Source organism: Asparagus officinalis, chromosome 3, assembly GCF_001876935.1.
Source record: "Asparagus officinalis chromosome 3, Aspof.V1, whole genome shotgun sequence".
NCBI classification, from domain to species: domain Eukaryota; kingdom Viridiplantae; phylum Streptophyta; class Magnoliopsida; order Asparagales; family Asparagaceae; genus Asparagus; species Asparagus officinalis.
The window spans coordinates 1,105,664-1,125,717 of record NC_033796.1 but is presented as its reverse complement, the minus strand read 5'-3'; the positions used below and the strand labels follow the sequence as shown (position 1 = coordinate 1,125,717).

Below are 20,054 nucleotides of genomic sequence, written 5' to 3'. Positions count from 1 at the left end.
TTTTTTTTTGGTAAATGAAAGATTTTATTCACAAACCAAAATTGTAGAGATAAGTACATCAAATTACACAGATTTTCATGAAATCTGGTAGCTAAAAACAATCAAGAAACAAAAGTATAAAACATTTGTAATAAAATCTACAGGGAGAGGAACCAATCCCTGTCTTCAATTGGCAATTGAGGATTGTTGAGGATGACAGTGTCCATGCCAATCTTTATGTCTCTAACAATCTGCTCAGGGGCTCTGTTTTTCGAGTTGAAGATCCTATTGTTTCGTTCTTTCCAAATGTTGTATACCACTGCTGAAAGAGCCATTCTTTTCACTTTCAATTTGAAGCCTCTCACTCTTAATCTATTGCCATACACATCTGTTTTTTGAATGTTGTTTTTCTATGACAGTTTGGAATGAGATAATGATTTGGCTCAAGTTTGTTTGCGGAAAAAGTTGCTGTATTCATTGCTGCATTCATTACAACTTCAATCGTTACAATGAAACAAAAAGATAGCCTTTTTATAAGACCCTTGCACAATGAAAACAAAAAAAATACAACTCTTTTCAAACAAACGCAAGATCCGTTTGTCATCTCTTGCTTGCGTGGGTCTTTGGCCTGTGACGGGGACGTTGATATCCGTGGACCACCGGGCAATCAGATCTGCTCCGAGTTCGTCGATCCGCGTGAGATCTAGAAGCTTTAAGCGTCTATCTCGGCTAAAGCGAGATATTAGCTCTTCTTAGTATTAACGCCAAGGGCTAATACTAAGGATCGGACGGGAACGGGTGATGAAGGCTCTGATGAAGACCTCTCCTCTCCTTATTGAAGCGCACGACCACTCTTCACTGCAGCAGGGCTTCGCCAAGGGTCTCCAAAAATCCTCCCCTCAAACCAAGGCCCTAAGGGGGCTATTTATAGGCGTGGGAGCCTCTAGGGGGCCTAGACACCCTTCTAGACACCCCTTGGTGTGTCGACTCCCCGAACCACTAACGTTGTTCACATGCAGTTCGTTAGCTTTGTAGCCTCTTTAGTTCGTTTCGTTGCTTGAACGTTCGTCGATTTGTCGAATCATCGCGCCGAGCTGTGTCAAGGGACCTATAAGCAGTTTTATACGCCTACAAGCTCGTCGATTCGCTTCAGTCGTTCATCGACGTCAATCGGACTCCTGTGGATCGAATGATGACGTTCATCGTCGCTCTTTAACACTGAGCCTTTCGTGGAGACCTATAGGCAATTTTCGATGCCTACAGATACCCCCTCCAAAGTGTTCCGGACTCGTTTCTTTTATAGAAGAGGCTGGAATACTTTGGATGTGATTGGTCTAGGATAGTGATGTTCATCGTCGCTCTTTAACACTGAACCGTTCGTGGAGACCTATAGGCAATTTTCAATGCCTACAGATACCCCCTCCAAAGCGTTCCAGACTCGTTTCTTTTATAGAAGAGGCTGGAATACTTTGGATGTGATTGGTCTAGCCTTCAGTCGGCGTAAGGACCTGTGGTTAGCTTCAACTCTTGGCTCCTTCGACTTTCGGTCTATTCGATACTTTGACGAATAGCCGAAGTTCTTCCGGCACCGCGTTTATCGCTTGGCCGTCGTCGGAGTCTCGAGTTTGCAGCTGATGAATTGAGTTTGGCTTGTGTCATTGAGTTGACTTTGAACTACCTCCGCCACATTGTGCTGGCTTAGGATTTCGGATCACCGTGTGTTGACTTTTTGTCGCAACGCGTTGACCGGCGTTGACCTAGGGTTACGCGTTGACCGGCGTTGACCCTTAGGGTTTCGCATCGTCGAACGTTGACTCGTGTCGCAACGCGTTGACTGGCGTTGACCTAGGGTTACGCGTTGACCGGCGTTGACCCTAGGGTGTCGAACGTCGAATGTTGACTTTTTGGTCGCAACGCGTTGACTTTTTATACTCGTACGTTTACTGGAGTATACACAGTTTAAGCTCTTAAGGTATTGGAGCATCGCGGTCCCGAATGTTGGGGTTGCAGGACCAACTGTTAAAGTTGATTCATCTGCATGTGTGGATTTTGTCCTGAATTTGTTGGGTGCTCAAGTCACGAGACCAACTAGGGGAGTTGATGCGTCAATGACTCGCAGTTATAGAATTTTTGGCAAATCCTCAGCCATCAACGGATTTGATAAGCCTTTACCGACTACCGTTTGAGTCGGGCTAGCATGCGGATTGTTTAAATCCGTTCCGCATGTGACGTTGTGCTAAGAGAGTTAACGCTCTTAGTGCTACGATATTGAATACGTAGACTTCGTCTTTCTCACGGGAATAGACTACCCGGCAACGCGTGTTAGGCGTTGACTTTAGGATTTTTGGCTAATCCCCAGCCTTCAACGGATTTGATTAGCCTTTACCGACTACCGTTTGAGTCGGGCTAGCATGCGGATTGTTTAAGTCCGCTCCTATGTGACGTTTAAGCTAAAAGAGTTAACCCTTTTAGTGCTACGATATTGAATACGTAGACTTCGTCTTTCTCACGGGAATAGACTACCCGGCAACGCGTGTTAGGCGTTGACTTTAGGATTTTTGGCTAATCCCCAGCCTTCAACGGATTTGATTAGCCTTTACCGACTACCGTTTGAGTCGGGCTAGCATGCGGATTGTCTAAATCCGTTCCGCATGTAACGTTGTGCTAAGAGAGTGAATTCCCTTAGACTTTGTGCTATGATGTTGAATACATAGGCTTTGCTATTGTTACGGGAATAGGCTACCCGGCAACACGGGTTAGGTGTTGACTTATCCTTACTTAGGATTCAGGATAAAATTCCGTTGACTGGTGTTGACCTAGGGTTACGTGTTGACCGGCGTTGACCCTTAGGGTTTCGAATCGTCGAACGTTGACTTTGATTGCAACGCGTTGACTGGCGTTGACCTAGGGTTACGCTGGACCGGCGTTGACCCTTAGGGTTTCGAATCGCCATTAACACAGTTTATACTCGTACGTTTGCTGGAGTATACACAGTTTAAGCTCTTAAGGTACTGGAGCATGGCGGTTCCCAAATGTTAGGGCTGCAGGACCAACTGTTAAAGCTGATTCATCTGCATGTGTGGATTTTTATCCTGAATTTGTTGGATGCTCAAGTCACGAGACCAACTAGTGGAGTTGGTGCGTCAACGACTCGTATTTATAGAATTTTTGGCAAATTCTCAGCCATCAACGGGTTTGATGAGCCTTTACCGACTACCGTTTGAGTCGGGCTAGCATGTGGATTGTTTAAGTCCGTTCCGCATGTGACGTTGTGCTAAGAGAGTTAACGCTCTTAGTGCTACGATATTGAATACGTAGACTTCGCCATTGTTACGGGAATAGACTACCCGGCAACGCGTGTTAGGCGTTGACTTTAGGATTTTTGGCTAATCCCCAGGTAACGTTGTGCTAAGAGAGTGAATTCTCTTAGACTTTGTGCTATGATGTTGAATACATAGGCTTTGCCCTTGTTACGGGAATAAGCTACCCGGCAACACGTATTAGGTGTTGACTCATCCCTTCTTAGGCTTCGGGATGAAATTCCCCAGACTGGAATTCTGGTGTCTTCTTCAATCGGTAAAAGACTAAACCGGCGACGCGTGTTAGGCGTCGGCATATCCTTTCTTAGGATTCAGGATGAAATTCCCCGTGCGTGTGAAGCACGGATTATGGTGTTATTAATAACAACCTGCCACAATATTGAATATGTGGTCTTTTGTCCTTTTTACGGTCAAAGACTAACCGGCAACGCGTGTTAGGCGTTGTCTTTGGGATTTTTGGCAAACCCTCAGCCTTCAACGGATTTGATTAGCCTTTACCGACTACCGTTTGAGTCGGGCTAGTATGCGGATTGTCTCAATCCGTTCCGCATGTAACGTTGTGCTAAGAGAGTGAATTCTCTTAGACTTTGTGCTATGATTTTGAATACATAGGCTTCGTCTTTCTCACGGGAATAGACTACCCGGCAACGCGTGTTAGGCGTTGACTTATCCCTACCCGTGCATTGAGTTGAGAATCGTGTCTTTTCTAAAAGCAAAGACAGACCGAGAAACGGGAGAGGAAGAATTTTATATTCTATCTCCCGGTGCTGAAGAGGAAGAATTTTATATTCTATCTTCGGCTGGAAAGGAAACGGGAGAGGAAGAATTTTATATTCTATCTCCCGGTGCTAAAGAGGAAGAATTTTATATCCTATCTTCAGCTGGAAAGGAAACTCGAGGTGGGATCTCCACCCCCAGAATCCGGAAGGATGAAACTAAGAGTGGGATCTCCACTCCGAGAATCGGAAAAAACTCGGATAATCCTAACTGTCGGAAGGTTTGATTACTCGATTTGAAAGTGGACATCTCGTTCATTGGGGGAATCGAGAGGGGATTTTTACTGTGGTCCTAACTGTATGGAGGTTTGACCAAGCAAGAGTTGAGATGACCCTGACTGTAGGAAGGTTTGATCACTCGATTTGAAAGTGGAACTCTCGTTCATTGGGGGAATCGAGAGGGGATTTTGGCTTTGGCCCTAACTGTATGGAGGTTTGACCAAGCAAGAGTTGAGATGACCCTGACTGTAGGAAGGTTTGATCACTCGATTTGAAAGTGGAACTCTCGTTCATTGGGGGAATCGAGAGGGGATTTTGGCTTTGGCCCTAACTTTTATAGGTTTGACCAGAAAGCAAAGAAAGTGGAATACGGGTAGCAAAGAAAGTGCCAACTCGTATTATCACTCAAAGGGAGACTGCTCGGTGTTGACCATGAACACTTCTCGAGCTTGCCCTACGCTAGACGTTGTATCGTCGGAGGCGAGAGCGGAATAAGAATCTGAGAGTTCGTCATCGGAATGGATTCCTTCATGGATCCCACGGTCATCGTTATATCCGACGGCTTCTAGCTGAAGCTGAGCTATTCCCGGATTGACTCCACTTCCTAGAGAGAAATTAGGGTCGGGACCGCTTGAAATGATTGGAGATTTTCCCTTGTTGACCATGTTGATGGCAACTTCTGGGAATTCATCGTCTCGAGCAACCGATTCTCTTTGGTGGGAACGCCTCGATTTGGGCTTCGTAGTTCCATCGGAGATTCTCTCGAGTATCGAGACCCTCTGCGGAGCGGTCTTGGGGCAGCTACACGTTGATAATACTGCCCTGATAAATTTGGTACACGGACCGTGATAATCCGCTTTCTGGGTGTTTCTCTTTCGAGATTCATTCGCACCCCCAGCCTGATAGTACAACTCACTGACGTTGCGGTCGGAGTAACCTATCGGCCGCTCACATGGGTTCTCAGGTATAACGCGTTCGTCTGTCCGATGCGTTTTCTTCTGAGTAAATATTGCCTTGTTGGCCCCTGCAAGAGTCGCACGTTTGGAATCACACCTTTGTGAGGGTGAAACCTTAACGGGCTCTTGGTCTTTTGCACGCACTGCCAAGTTGGCCGTTGCAGGAATCTGTTTGTTAGGAGGTCGCGTACGACCCCTAGTCCGGGTGTTGGCTTGCAGCTCGTTCAATGATCTCCAGCTCTCCTTATCAAGCGCTTTTCCTCGATTCTCGGGTAGAGTGCCGATACGACCCTCCAGAGGAATCCTAGGCTTGGTGAAATCTCCGCTGCGGTGGGGATTCATCGGAGGTTCAGGATCTGAAGTTGACGAAGGCCGGAGAGCAACGTCGCCCGCTTTTGCCTTAGGCGTTGATTTGGCCTTTGGCACCCAAACTCGTGTGGATCTCGGCGATCTCTTAATTGCCTCTTCCTTTTGCATTTCTCGTGCTTTTTGCACCAGGGCTCGGGCATGCGCACGCAAAGCGCGGCGCTTGCATTTCTCGTGCTTTTTGCACCAGGGCTCGGGCATGCGCACGCAAAGCGCGGCGCTTCTGGATTCGCTCCTCGAGAGTAGAACGGGTTCTTTTGACATGAACCCATTTGTTCGTTTCTGCTTTGGAGGAGGGGCTGGTAGTTTGCCGTTGTTGCTCTTGGCGATGTCTGGACTTGAGATCTTCATTGTAGCGGATCCCGTCCATTGACTCCAAAGCCTTAGCCAGCTGACGAGCAAGGCGTTGTCGCCGTCTTTGGCGTGCTCTGTTTGACAATGTTGGAGCGTCCTCAGTAGCTATCTCCTCGGCGGAGGAGAAGTCCGGATCTGCGATCTCGACCACGTTGGACGATGCGGGGACGTCACGTGGTGCAAGTGCAGCGGCGGCAACGGGGTCTTGGATCTTCGAGCCGAAGGACCTGCAAACATTTATGGAAGAGGTTACCTTCCTGCGCCTATTCGGAGAGGCGGATCTGGAGGAGGAGGAAGAGAGGTCTTCTTCGAACTTTTGCCGATCGAACTCGCATTCGACCTCTTCATTCACCCGGATCTTGAATGCCGGTTGCGTCACGACGGCGTCGGTAGCGATGCCGTTGGCTCCCACTGTGGTCGCCAGCTTGTTTGCGGAAAAAGTTGCTGTATTCATTGCTGCATTCATTACAACTTCAATCGTTACAATGAAACAAAAAGATAGCCTTTTTATAAGACCCTTGCACAATGAAAACAAAAAAAAATACGACTCTTTTCAAACAAACGCAAGATCCGTTTGTCATCTCTTGCTTGCGTGGGTCTTTGGCCTGTGACGGGGACGTTGATATCCGTGGACCACCGGGCAATCAGATCTGCTCCGAGAAAATCGGGCAGAGCTTCGTCTATCCGCGAAGGGATATAGAAGCAGAACTTCGTCGATCCGCGTGAGATCTAGAAGCTTTAAGCGTCTATCTCGGCTAAAGCGAGATATTAGCTCTTCTTAGTATTAACGCCAAGGGCTAATACTAAGGATCGGACGGGAACGGGTGATGAAGGCTCTGATGAGACCTCTCCTCTCCTTGTTGAAGCGCGCACGACCACTCTTCACTGGCAGCAGGGCTTGCGGGCCAAGGGCTTCCAAAAATCCTCTCCTCAAAACCAGGCCCTAAGGGGGTATTTATAGGCGTGGGAGCCTCTAGGGGCTAGACACTCCTGGTGTCTCGGCCATGGCCGAGACACCCTTGGCGGTGTGATCGGCAAGGCGCGAGACACCCTTGGGCGTGTCTCGGCCAGGCCGAGACAAGCCTATGGGTTCTCGGCAAGGCCGATGACCCCAGGGTGTCTCGGCTTGGGCGAGACACCCTTGGGTGTCTAGGCTTTTCTAGAACCACGGGGTGTTTCGACTTGCCGGGACTCCATTATGAGGTGTTTTTGTTGGTTTTCCCCCTGTAGATTCTTCGTCCGAACTCGGATTTGAGTGATTCCAGGTGCGTTGGATGCTTGACGAAGAGTTCGATCCGCTCTGGTGGTTGGATTATCTGTAGAGTGGTCGAGGTACGAAGGGCGTTGTCCTTTTTGTGAACAGTGCTGGGTTCCCGATTGGTCCGGGTCTTCGTTGTTCCGAAATCCTATCCGCTCACGTAGCTCGTCGATTCACTTCAGTCGTTCGTCGACGTCAATTGAACTCCTGTGGATCGGATAGTGACGTTCATCGTCGCTCTTTAACACTGAACCGTTTGTGGAGACCTATAGGCAATTTTTGATGTCTACAAAGTTTAATTGGAGGACTTGTAACTGGAGGATAGTATGTTTACCTTTTTGACAAGGTCATATGTTCAAATTTTGAATTTATTCATTTCGCTATATTTTTCTCATCTCCTAATGAGCGCCCATGAATGCCCCTTAGAAAATCATTAATATAATATTAGGGGCTGTTTGGTTGCACACTTTTTGAGAAAACTTTTCTCAAAACATCTGACAATGGCAAATTTGTAATTAAAAGTTTTTCAGAGATTTTTGTAAATTGTGTTTGGTTCAACAAAAAATTTACAGAAATATTTTCTATAAAATATCAAAACCTACCAAATTTTACAAAAACAATTTCCTCTCAAAATGAGAGGAAATCACCAGAAATCTGACACATACCATATTTAATTAAAAACCTACCAAATCTTGTTATTTTCTATAAAGTTATGAGCTATTTTCTTGTTTTGAACCAAACAAGCAAAGTACAAAAAACAAGAAAATTGGTACTTTTTGATTTCTCAAAACTTTTCCTATAATTTTTTTTAAGAAACACAAGGAAATCATATTTTAGGTGGAAAACATTTCCTATAATTTCTAGAAATTGAACCAAACACCCCCTTAGTTGATAGAAGGGCATAATGGTCTTTTTGGTTATGACATTAATTAGTCCCAACTATTATAATTTCTGATAATCATATTTTATTACACTTTTATACCCTCGTTATCTATTTTATATGAATAAATATGACACTAATAATTATTTTTATCTTTAAATGCAGGTTAATGAAGAACAAATCGCATCTCTCAACAAAGGCCCTTGAGTAAATGAAGAAATAAAGCAAAAGAGAAATCAAGAAGCCCATTGGAAAATCCAATTGCCAATTTATCCAAAAGCCCAAAGCTAAAACGAAGAAGAAATGGCAAAGCCCAAAAGCCCAAGTCCAAGAACAAGATAAAAGCTCGGACAGCAACAGGAGAGAACTAGGTATCGATGCTAGCATCAATACCCGTATCGATGCCAGGATCAATACCCCTATCGATGTTGGTATCGATATGACGTACAGTTTGTTACGAATTAAGAGCTGAAATTTATTGTTTTTGGATAAGATTTCAATCCAATGACTCTCATTCACTGATGTTTACTATAAATAGGGGTAGAGAGTGAGGGGTTAAGTGTGTGAAAAATTTTATAACTCCATTTGGAGAGGAGGGTTACTCTTAATTTTTTATGTGATATATATATGTGTGTGTGTGTGTGTGTGTGTGTGTATCACATAAAAAGCCTCTCTATATAAAATCATTCGTTAATTTTAGAAAACACCCCTCAACTATTTTAATCTCAAAAAACTAGCCACGAATTTGAGCATATTGTACCCACCCCCACCCCTACCCCCAACCCCCCCAAAAAAGTTTGAGACAATCCCTTGGAATTTCATCACTTAATCCCCCTTAAATATGGTGTGTGTTTCAAAAAATACCCATCAACTATTTTAATCTAAGAAAATTGCTCAAAATTTGAGTCTATTATAGATATCCCCTCAATTTAAAAATCTGAGAAATCTCCATGAACTCGTCTCTCTCTACACCTTGAAATCTAACACTATTATGTCTAGTATGTCACATGACAAGTAGATAATTGAGAAAAGACCAAAATACCCTCTATCATAAAAATTTACTCTGCTTTTTTAAGCTAAAAGAAAGAGAGAAAAAGGGGGAAGGTATTATAAATTGAAAATGTTTCTTTTTTTACTGATTGGGCATTTTTTGTAATTAAACATGTTTATTGTAAAACGATATTTTAGTTATTTTATATTTTTAAATGATGTCGAAGGGTTTGGCGAGAAAAGTGTAAAAAATTAGGGGGATTTTGTGGGACACCATATAATTGAAGGATTTTCTCTAATTTTTAAAGTTTGTTTTTTTGGTCAATGAAAAATTTTATTCATTACCAATATATGAAAGTTATAATACATCAATGTCTATCTCAAGACTGATTACAAAATTCAGCCTTCAAACTAAAAACTCTCTACATAACTCTTTATGTGTTGTGGTATGTTATCATTCAATATCCTTGTATATACATGTATTTTTATCAAGCTAAAGAGATGATCAGGGCCTCTTGATTGCAACTGAAATATACGAAAATTCCTCTCTTGCCAAATCATGTAGACTGAAGTAGATAATGCCAACCTTTTAAGCTTTATTTTGAAACTTTTCCCTCTCAAATTGTTCTCAAACCAGCTGGTGATTTGATCCCAATTACACGATTTCCTTTTGAAGCATAGCCAGTCCATTACTTGATTCCAGACACTAGCTGAAAATTGGCATTCAAAGAAAAGGTGCTGACAGGTTTCAAACTGTCCTTCTCTTGAACATAGGGTGCACTGATTTGAGCTCAGCATCCTCATTTTGCAAAGTCTTTCTTGTGTTAACAGCCTCGATAAGAATGCCAACCAGAGAATAAAGGAATGTTTAGGTAGATTCCATCCACCCCAAACTGTCCCTGACCATGTATTCAGATTTGAGTGTTGAAAAATTCTCCTGCACATCACTGAAACTTTGATTTTATCATTAGCACAGCTATCACTGATGACATTCTGGAGATTATTCACACTACCAAGTTTATCAATCAACAAATTCCTCACTCTTAAAAGCTGCCTCCACTGCCATGAATCACTCTTCCTTGGTTGGACTTGCCAGATAGTATGTTGTCTTAGATAGTGACCATGAATCCACTTAATCCAAAGGATATCCTTCTTGAGGTGAATCATCCAAAGAAGTTTGGCCGCCATAGAATAATTCCAATGCACAGCAGAGTATATCCCAAGACCCCCATGATCAGTTTCCTGGCATACAGAATCCCAGCTCACCAAATGAATTTTATGTCCCCATAAGAAATTTGAGCACATTTTATCAATTTTTCGAAGAACTTTGATAGGGAGAATGTAGTTACTGGTCCAGTAGGTTTGTATCCCCATAATCACTGATTTTATCAGTTGTAACCTGCCGGCATATGAGAGGAATCTTCTCTTGAGCCAATTATTAAATTGGTCTGAAATCTTGTTAATAAGGGGAGAGCAATCCATCCAAGAATCTTCTCTTGAGCCAATTATTAAATTGGTCTGAAATCTTGTTAATAAGGGGAGAGCAATCCATCCAAGAGAGTCTTTTAGCTATCAGAGGTAGCTTGGTCTGAAATCTTGTTAATAAGGGGAGAGCAATCCATCCAAGAGAGTCTTTTAGCTATCAGAGGTAGCCCCAAATATCTCAAAGGCAAAGTTCCCTCAGAGAAATTAAGGAGATTGCAGATTTGGCTCTTCAGATTATCATCTACTCCACTCAAGAATATGGAACATTTTGATGGGTTAGCTTCTAAACCAGAAGCCCTACTGAAATCAGCTAGGCAATCCCTTAGTCTTGATATTGTATTCATATCAGCTCTGCCAAAAAGAAGCAGATCATCCGCAAAAGCTAAGTGTGTTATTTTCAGTCTTGAGCACTTAGGATGAAACTTGTAGAGCCTATCCTCCTTGAGAGTGTTTAATTTCCTAAACAAATATTCCATACCAATAATAAACAAATAAGGTGATAAAGGATCCCCCTGCCTCAAGCCCTTAGCACCTTGAAAATATCCATGAGGAGTACCATTAATAGATATAGAAAATTTTGGGGTAGAGATGCACTCCATAATCCAGGAAATCATGTTGTCTGGAAATCTTAAACCTTTAAGCATGTCATTGATGAACACCCAACTAATTGTATCAAAAGCCTTTCTCAAATCAATATTTAAAATGGCTCTAGGGGAATTGTTTTTCCTGCCATAGTGCTTAACAATCTCATGAGCTAAAAGGATATTGCTTGATATAAGCCTACCCTTCACAAAAGCACTCTGTGCATCACTTATCAGGTATCCCACTACTTTTTGAATTCTGGATGCAATGATTTTGGTTATGATTTTATACACACAGTTGCAGCAAGATATATGTCTAAAATCTGCAGCATATTGAGGATTAAGAACCTTAGGTATCAAAGTAATGGAAGTGGAGTTGAAAGTACCAAGCAGTTTTCCTGATTTGAAAAATTCTTCCACTGCGGAGAAAAGTTCTTCACTGATAACACTCCAGGATGCTTTGAAGAATAGGGCATTGAAACCATCTGGGCCTGGACTTTTATCATTTGACATAGAAAAGACAGCTTGTTTAATCTCATCCCTTGTAACTGGAGAACTCAGCTCATGTCTTTGATCAGAAGAGAGAAGAGGGCCATTTGCAATAATCATTGGATCAGGATGATTTGTTTGAATTGAAGTCCCCAATAATTTTTTGTAGTAATCCACAATTTCAGTAACAATATCAGCACTGTCAGTGATCCTAATTCCATTCTCTGTATATAGAGATAGAATTCTGTTCTGATGCCTTTTCTTTTTCATGATAGAATGGAAGAATTTAGTACCTTTATCCCCATCAAGACACCAATTAATGTTTGCTTTCTGCTTGTAAAAAGATGATTCACAGTCCAGAAGCCTTTCATATTTTTTGGTAATTGGATAAAACTGTTGATATATCTTCCAGGTTCGTACCAATGGATCGGTGTCGCCACTGGGGTTGGTTTGTTGAGTCACAGTGGATCGGTGTCGCCACTGGGGCTGGTTGGTTGGGTCAAAGTAGATCGGTGTCGTTACTTTGGTTCATGAATTTATTTGATTGAATACACGTGGGGGATATGCGAACAGTCAGTTATCCGATAATATGAGCGTTGACTCTGTGTGAGATGTGATCCAGTGACTTATTTTAGGATGACTAGTTACATGACTTGTTACCAGTGAATCGGTGTCACCACTGTGGTTGATTTGTTGAGTCAAGGTGAATCGGTGTCGTCACTTTGGTTAGGATTTATGGATTCTTGTGAGATGTAGGTCAGTTGTGTTTCTTTTCATACATAGATCGAGATTAATATTTAATTATCTACAATTTAAGACATATGATATATACATGAGGGTTTCCTTGTTTGGATTATTTCGTTCGACGTACTACGTCTCGAGTTGTAGATTTTTAAGTATCAATTTCATCTAGTGTATGACCTTGTGACTTAGATGATTTCTGATCGCTAGCTACATGATCGACTCGTTACTTGATTGATTTTGTTGAATTTCTAGTTGCACGTCCTTTTATCATTTCTTTTATCGTATCGATTTCTGCTTTAGATTTTCGTTCATTCTATTTTCTTTGTGGGGTCTTGTCGTGTGCCATACACGCTGACGTACACATGTTTTCTTTGGTGTACGTCAGACTTAGAGAAAGAACAGGTTCAGTAGGAGCGAGTATTCTCAGCAGGAGTACCCTGTAGACGGAGCAGAAGGAGTCGAAGCATATTCTTTCCATTTATTAGTTGATGGTTTTGTTTACTCTTGTAGTACTTCCTATTTCAGTTTGAACGATGTATTATATTTCTCTAGTATTCATTTGTTTATTTTGTATAAGTGCATGTTGACCCGAATATTATGTCTCGGATGTTATCCCATTTGTGATATGTATTATTTTATTCTGTGTTGATCATTATATTCTTACTGATTGTGATCGGGGACATGTGACTTCGCATTGTACTTATTTCCAGACACTTAGTGTATTGGATTGAGAAGAAAAGAAAAGAAAAATAATAATAGTGTATATTTCTTCTCAATCTAATACGTCGCGGGCTTGTTCACGTTCCGATTCCCCGGTATTTTGGGAAGCGGGGCGTGACAATACCAAACCACAGCTAAGAAAACTTAAAAACAAAAGGAAACCATTTAAAGGTTATCCTCTACGACTTTATCATCTGTACTCTCCATGAGCCAAGTCCATGCTCCTTTGCCGTCCCGTTGATGATCACAGCCTCCTTTCTACCTGAGCATATTGTCCAGAATAGCACGAAGCGTGCAATATTAGAGGCAATGCATTTAGGGGTTGTCTTTTCTTTATTGAAGATCAAATTGTTTCTTGATCTCCACATGCACCAACAGTAGACGGGGAAAACAACTTTCCACAAGGAGCGAAGCTTATGATCTAGCACAGAATCGCTGTTAGAATATAAAAATATCTTCAAAATTTGCAGGCCACTGTACCGAGGGAAAACAAGACAAAATATAGGTTCAGACATCCTTAGCATAGGCACAGTTGAAGAAATGTGGCTATCAATTTCTAACTCAATTTGGCAGAAAGGGCAACCAGGATCACCATCCCAGCCTTTCCTAAGCGAATTTTCATGTCTGCTACTTCCCTTAGGAAGAAGCCGGAAGAAAATCTTTACCTTAGTAGGAGTTGAAGATTTCCAAAGGAAGTGAGAAAAACTTGATTGAATCTCACCCATGTTCAAAAGAGAGTATAATTATTTAACTGGAGAATCTCAGTTAGTAGGCCATAGGGCAGTGTCCTTAGACTGCTTGACAATACAATTGGAGGAAGCAAGAAAGTCTTTGAGCATTGAGATATCTCTTTTTTCTCTCTCGATGTAATCATGACAGAGAATAGGGTGGGTGTCATACCCAACATTTGTTGCTGAGAAAATATCCTTGAGGGTGAACAATGACATACTTATAGAATGCCAGATTACAAGCTAAGGGTAATAAGCTACACAAAGAGCTAGACTCCAACCACTTGTCCTCCCAGAAACTGATATTTGAACCCTCACCTAAGTTCCACTTGACAGATCACACTAAAGCTTTGTGAATAGAAGAAGTATCTTGCCAAAATCTAGAAGCTGAAACTATAGGTTGTGTGCTATTAATGACGGAAGAGTATTCGAGGGTGATAGAGGAAAGGACTCTTACCTTCAAGAGAATTGTTGTCGATAGATTTACTAGTCCCTTTGGAAAGAAGAGCCATATTAAAGTCAGAGAGATTCAAAAAATGCAGCCCCCTCCTCTTGAATTTACAGACAATTTCCCAACAAACAAGAGCCCCCCCCCCCCTGTGTTTGGATCAGAGATGCTACAATCTTTCGCTAAAACACAGAATAAGCAGTGGAAATATAGAAAATTAAAAGCGAACAACCAAACTAAAAACCAACTAAGGAACGCACAAGATTTTTATAGTGGTTCGAATAACAATCCTACGTCCACTATTCCATGTCACGAACGAGCATTTTCACTATGCTAAGAGTTCTCTTGAATTACAACCTGATTAAATAGGCTTACAAAGACCATATTCTAGATCTACTCAGATCAGTCATCTAACCTAACACTCCATAACGAGTAACACTTAGCCCTAGCTAGTCTCAACTCTCAATTATCACTGGCTTGAGTAAAACAAGTTAGAAATAAACTACCAAAAATAGTTTAAGTACAAAATTAGAAAGACAATCCTTTTAATTAGCAAACTGTTCTTCAAAAGATTAAAGTGAAGCTCATTGAAGAAAAAAGTAGATGTTGATTCCAAGGATAACTCTTCTCGCTAAGACGATCCGATATTGTTGAGCGTGACGAGAAAGAGTTTATTGAGCCTCTAGGGATTCAAATCACAAATTAATCTTTTTCTCACAAACCCTAAAATTTTCTCTCTTAAAGCTCTATCTTTAAACCCTCGTATTCTCTCCAAATATAATCTCTTCAATATTATATATCATCTCATAAATCAGGAAAGAAATATCCAAATCATAGTGAAAGTTAGAGATGAAAGGGATTAGCGAACGACTGTGATTAACTCTTCAAATCTGCCAAATACAATCGTCACCATCGATGGTTCCTCACGACCATCAATGGTTCCCCGAGCACCATCAATGGTTGTTTGTAGATCATTGATGGTTTGATTTCGAGTTTCTGAAAACCTATAATTGAAGTGTGGTGACCATCGATAGTTCAGTATAGACCACCTATGGTTCGAAATGGATTCTCTAAATTTCTCTAATTGTTCAATATATATCATCGATGATTCACTGTAGACCATCAATGGTTCCAATGCTGAATCTGTATATCTGTATATCTGTATATCTGTAGACCATCATCGGTGACTTTAAAGGACATATAGCAAAGAGGAAGCGAAGATAGAACAGAGCATGCTGAATCTGTATATCTGTATATACGAATTTATTTTTATATAGATCTTGACAAGCTAACTTAGCTCAAACCGAGGAAAGGGTTAAAAACATCCTTAATGTTTAATATGAATGGATGAAATATAATGACCTTGAGCATCTGTAAGTGCTGATGTTAAACGTGGAACATCACAAATCCTGCAGTTAAATTTCAGCTGATAATCGCGAGGTCTAGCCAAAGTGTTCTGCCTCCAAAGCGTAGGATATCATTAAAGCAACCTGGAAATGGAAATGTTCAGTAGAGGTTTCTAAGGAAATAAGTAAAAGAAGTTTCAGGTGCATACTGAGATTTTTATGTAGGGTGTATGAGGAAATGTTGATTATTGTCACGAAATAAGAAGTCCAAATCTTGTAAATTATGGCCAAAATAGGAATTTAAGAGTTCAGAATCTTCAGATCGCCAGGAAAGGGCTATGAAGGATTAAGAATGTAAGTTTAGCATCAGTACAGGGAGTTAAAATTTGAAGATTGGAGGGAGACTGGGAGCACTATAATATTTCCAAGTAATTTCTGCACGACTACACAATTTAGCCTAGTTACTTGCATACTAAAAACCCAAAAGGTAGGAACTGAAGAGCAAAAACAATACAATATCCTTGGAATCAATTGATGAAAGCAAGAAAGGAGTAAATAGCACCAAAGAACACAAACCTTACTTACTGTTAACATTGTTTAGTATTGGTAATATTTTAATGGGTAATTGTGAAATAAATGCAGTTTCTATGCTAATAGTGAAAATTCATATATGGGTATTTGAAGAACATGCTCCTGAGTTCTTTTGCTAATAAGAAGTTTTGTACAGATATTTTGTGGAGAATAGCACTCCTTGCCAGTGGATGCCTAGAACTCAGCCATCTACATAACCCATCCAGCTACTGCAATTTCGTATCTTCCACTGGTTGCAATTACAAAGCTCTAGAATTAATGATGTGTAGTCGAGAGACTGATCTCATCAAATTCACATGAACATAAATCAATATGAATGGAAGAGAGGATACACACATTTCTCATGTACACGATGTGAAATAAAATGAAATATAAATTTACAGAACTGATCCTAGAATTGATGTGGCAACTTCCCACTTGTAAAGTTGCAGACAACTAAAGCAGTTGTCACCTACCATAGTCCTCTGAATATGAGGGGAAGCAAACCGATTCTTATGGGAAATTAATATTTGAAAGAGGTCCAAAATATATTGGTTCAAGCTGATTTAATAATTGATTTGTAGTCGTAGCTCGTATGAATAAAAAATTTGAGGCTTATGTGAGCAAAAATATAATTATATAAACAGCTTAAGTTGTTGATTTGTGCACACAATTTCAATAAATTGTTCTAAGCTCTGAAAACTATAACAAAAAACATGCTGGCTAATGAAGTGGTACCTTCAGCCTGAACAAAGGTAGAACTGGAGATGTTTGTGAAGCCATTTCAGCAATGTCAGCCCTGGAAAAGATATCAAGAAGAATGAAAAATATGTGCTGCATCAACTGATTATCCGACAAACAGTGATAGAAAAAAAGAAACAGATTGCTCAGTGAATATTTCATAATGCAGCTGGTAAGGCAACAAAGCATCTGTTTTCACTTTTCAGGAGCTTCCAGTTCCCATTTCACTTTCTGATGAGAACTAGCAATATTGGGTGGCATATGAGTTGGAAGACACTGAAAATACAATGACGAAGTAGAATAATTTATATGTTTTGATTCTGTATCTGAATCATTATTGGCAGGTTTTTAATGTCTGTAGATATAAGTAATTAACTGCTGAACTTTTTTGTCACCTTACATTGTTAGAACTGCAGGTTTCATTAGCCATTATTGTGTGTCTTCAATATAATAGTATATAGACCTAAAACAGCAGATCCACCAACATGCTCTCCAAGCATTTTGAAATCGCACCATCTTCTCATGTCAAAGCCTCTGTACCTGCATCAGGAATCCAGTTATAGCAAAATAGAGAAACTATTTAGACATAATAATTAAGTAATCACCTTTTAAGGATACTATCATACTAAGAAGAATGAGAGGGCATGTTACAACCTAGCAAGGGCTGTGAATCTTATAGAGACATTCATGCACTAAACTATTATAGAGACATAATTTAGGAAACTATATGCAGATATATTTCTGGATAGTTTCTATTAAGGTTTTCGAGCACTAAACTATTAAATATTTGAAAGATGAAAAAAAATACCGCATGTATTAATAATCAACCAACCGAAGTATCCACATGTCATGAAGGAATATATCTACAAAAACCACACACAAATTAGGAATGGATTACCCAACCCCCACAAATAAATAAATAAATATAACAAAAAACATGGAAGAGTGGAAAACCAAAAGCGAAGAAGAAAATATTATTGTGCCAGTGCCACTTATTGATGTAATTAAACACTCAGTTAAAGAGTCAAAAAGAGAATGAAAGCTCATCACACGTATATACAGTAATTGAAAACTAAAAACTAACTCGTTGTCAACAAAAGCTGATGAAGCGTTTTTTCCCCCCTTGTAGTTTCCATTCTGCACAGCTTTTAGACAAATTATATATGTGATGTGATGCAATTTTTCTTAAAAATAACAGTTACAGGTAAGCAAAACAGTTCAGATCTTCAGGAACATCTCCAAATAAGAGTTCGGACGATGCATCCTCCTTAAGAACTTTTACCACCCGTCCAAGTGTGCACCGGATTATTCACTTGCATAAAGCAAGAGGAACAATGTATTGATAAAAGTTACGCATGGTAAAGCATACAGAGACTGTTGACTCCTTGCAGGTTCTATATCATAAATCCAATGTTTGGAGCACTTGAAACAAGCTCAGACTTCAGAGACCGAGGCAGCAAAAAAGGATATGACAGCCATTAATTCGACAAAGGAAGTTGCTTTTACAACCGCCCTAAATATATGAAATAAAGGTTCTACTCCTGTTACGTAATTTGCCGTGAAGCCTGTTCAAGGATACAGTCTATTCTTATGTGTAGCTAGTCAATTTATTTTTCAAACAATGGTTGTTTTTTTAAAGAGATAATGCTCTCGCAAACCATAATCAAACATGTTAAATAGTAGGGAAATAGTTTTATAGTTTGTTACTAGATTTAATTTTCATAAATATGAGATAAAGATAAGGCATTAATATTATTTAGTCCATTGGTTCTGAAAATAGACTTCTAGTTGTTCATAATGATGTCATACTTCCCTTTGATCTGACATCAGAATTGTAATCACTGCAGCAGCGTAGCATGAGTCTTGATGTGCTATTTCTGACCCTTTTTTGGTTTTTGATTTCCAGTTACTTGTTGGATGCTCAAAGATTGATTTTATGACTATACAAGATATAAAAGATTGCATAGCACAATGGTTGCAGGCTTGCAGCGTATGATAAATTATATGTAGCTTGAAAGTATATGCGAAAGAAATCCAATCAGCAAATTTTGAAGAGGAAAAACAAGAGATATTGGTCAAGTTGGATTTCTTAACGAGGAACGATAGGTTTTTTTCTGTAAGAAGATAGAAAAACTAAAGAATGAAATGCAAACTGCAGTCATAAAAAATTTATGACCAGAGGTATCTAATCGTAAGAAGATTGCCTAAATTTATCCTTCTGATGCATCAGTTCCAGCAGTAACAGGTCAAATTGGGAATCTGTGATAGTTACGAGAAGCAGCCAATATATAATGGACTAAACCAATAAACATGGACAAAGGCAATGAAGTATTTAGGTTACTGTAATTAGCTACCAAATTATGATCTTTTAAGAAAATGCTAAACTATTGGAAGCACTCCACATAACATCTTTAGGAAACAAGGTTATGTACAATAATATTGGACTGGCAACATGACAGGATAAGGACTGCAGAAAGCAACATCAATATCAGAGGCTCATAGGATAATTAGACGTCATGTTTTATATTTTGTGCATTAAAGGTACACTCACCTGGTGATATTAAGATGGATTGAACTGTGGATATCTATATGATGAATTGTTCAGCATTGAGAGAAAACCTTTCATGTTATGCCCTTGAATTTCACAAGTATTAGGAAAATCCACTCTGCTATCTTCTTCTTCCAGCAACTTGAGCTTGTGATCTGAACTATCACAAGGAAGCATATCATAGTTTGCTAGTTATCCAATCAGTCTCAAAAACCACAGGATTTAATCCATTATGATTGAGCTTTTTTCATCAATCTGGTCTAGATTTCACCCTTTCAATCCTGAACTTCCCAGGCTAAGATCCAGAGTATGATCAGTGTTATTAGCTGCATTAGCCCAGAAACTGACACATTCACTCATAAGAACGAGATTGAAGCATACAGGTCTTAGTGAATGTACACAGTTACAATTAAGCTCATATGCATAAACGCTCAAATCTAAATTGGTCCCTGCATCTTTTCCATTACATTTGATTGCTGCTTTATCATAAGCTCTGAAAATGTCACATGAGATACTTCAGAAAACTCAGTGTTAGCAAATTTATAATTGATACAGG

The 20,054-nt window shown here is 40.2% G+C and overlaps 2 protein-coding genes across 8 annotated transcripts in view; both read right to left on the bottom strand.

Moving 5' to 3' along the window:
• LOC109832581 (sphinganine C4-monooxygenase 2-like) overlaps positions 1-20,054 on the bottom strand; it is an 83,649-nt gene that overhangs the window by 5,868 nt on the left and 57,727 nt on the right. For 6 of the 7 annotated variants that reach the window (XM_020399931.1, XM_020399930.1, XM_020399935.1 and 3 more), the window contains 5 exons: positions 19,502-19,991; positions 17,759-17,813; positions 17,351-17,490; positions 16,948-17,008; positions 15,656-15,783 (listed from right to left, as the gene is read on the bottom strand). The gene's annotated coding sequence lies outside the window, so the exon portion shown is untranslated. The other variant, XM_020399936.1, reaches the window with a different exon arrangement.
• LOC109832458 lies at positions 13,297-13,842 on the bottom strand. Its single transcript, XM_020399811.1, has one exon. It carries the CDS (start codon positions 13,840-13,842, stop codon positions 13,297-13,299), a length of 546 nt encoding a protein of 181 aa, XP_020255400.1.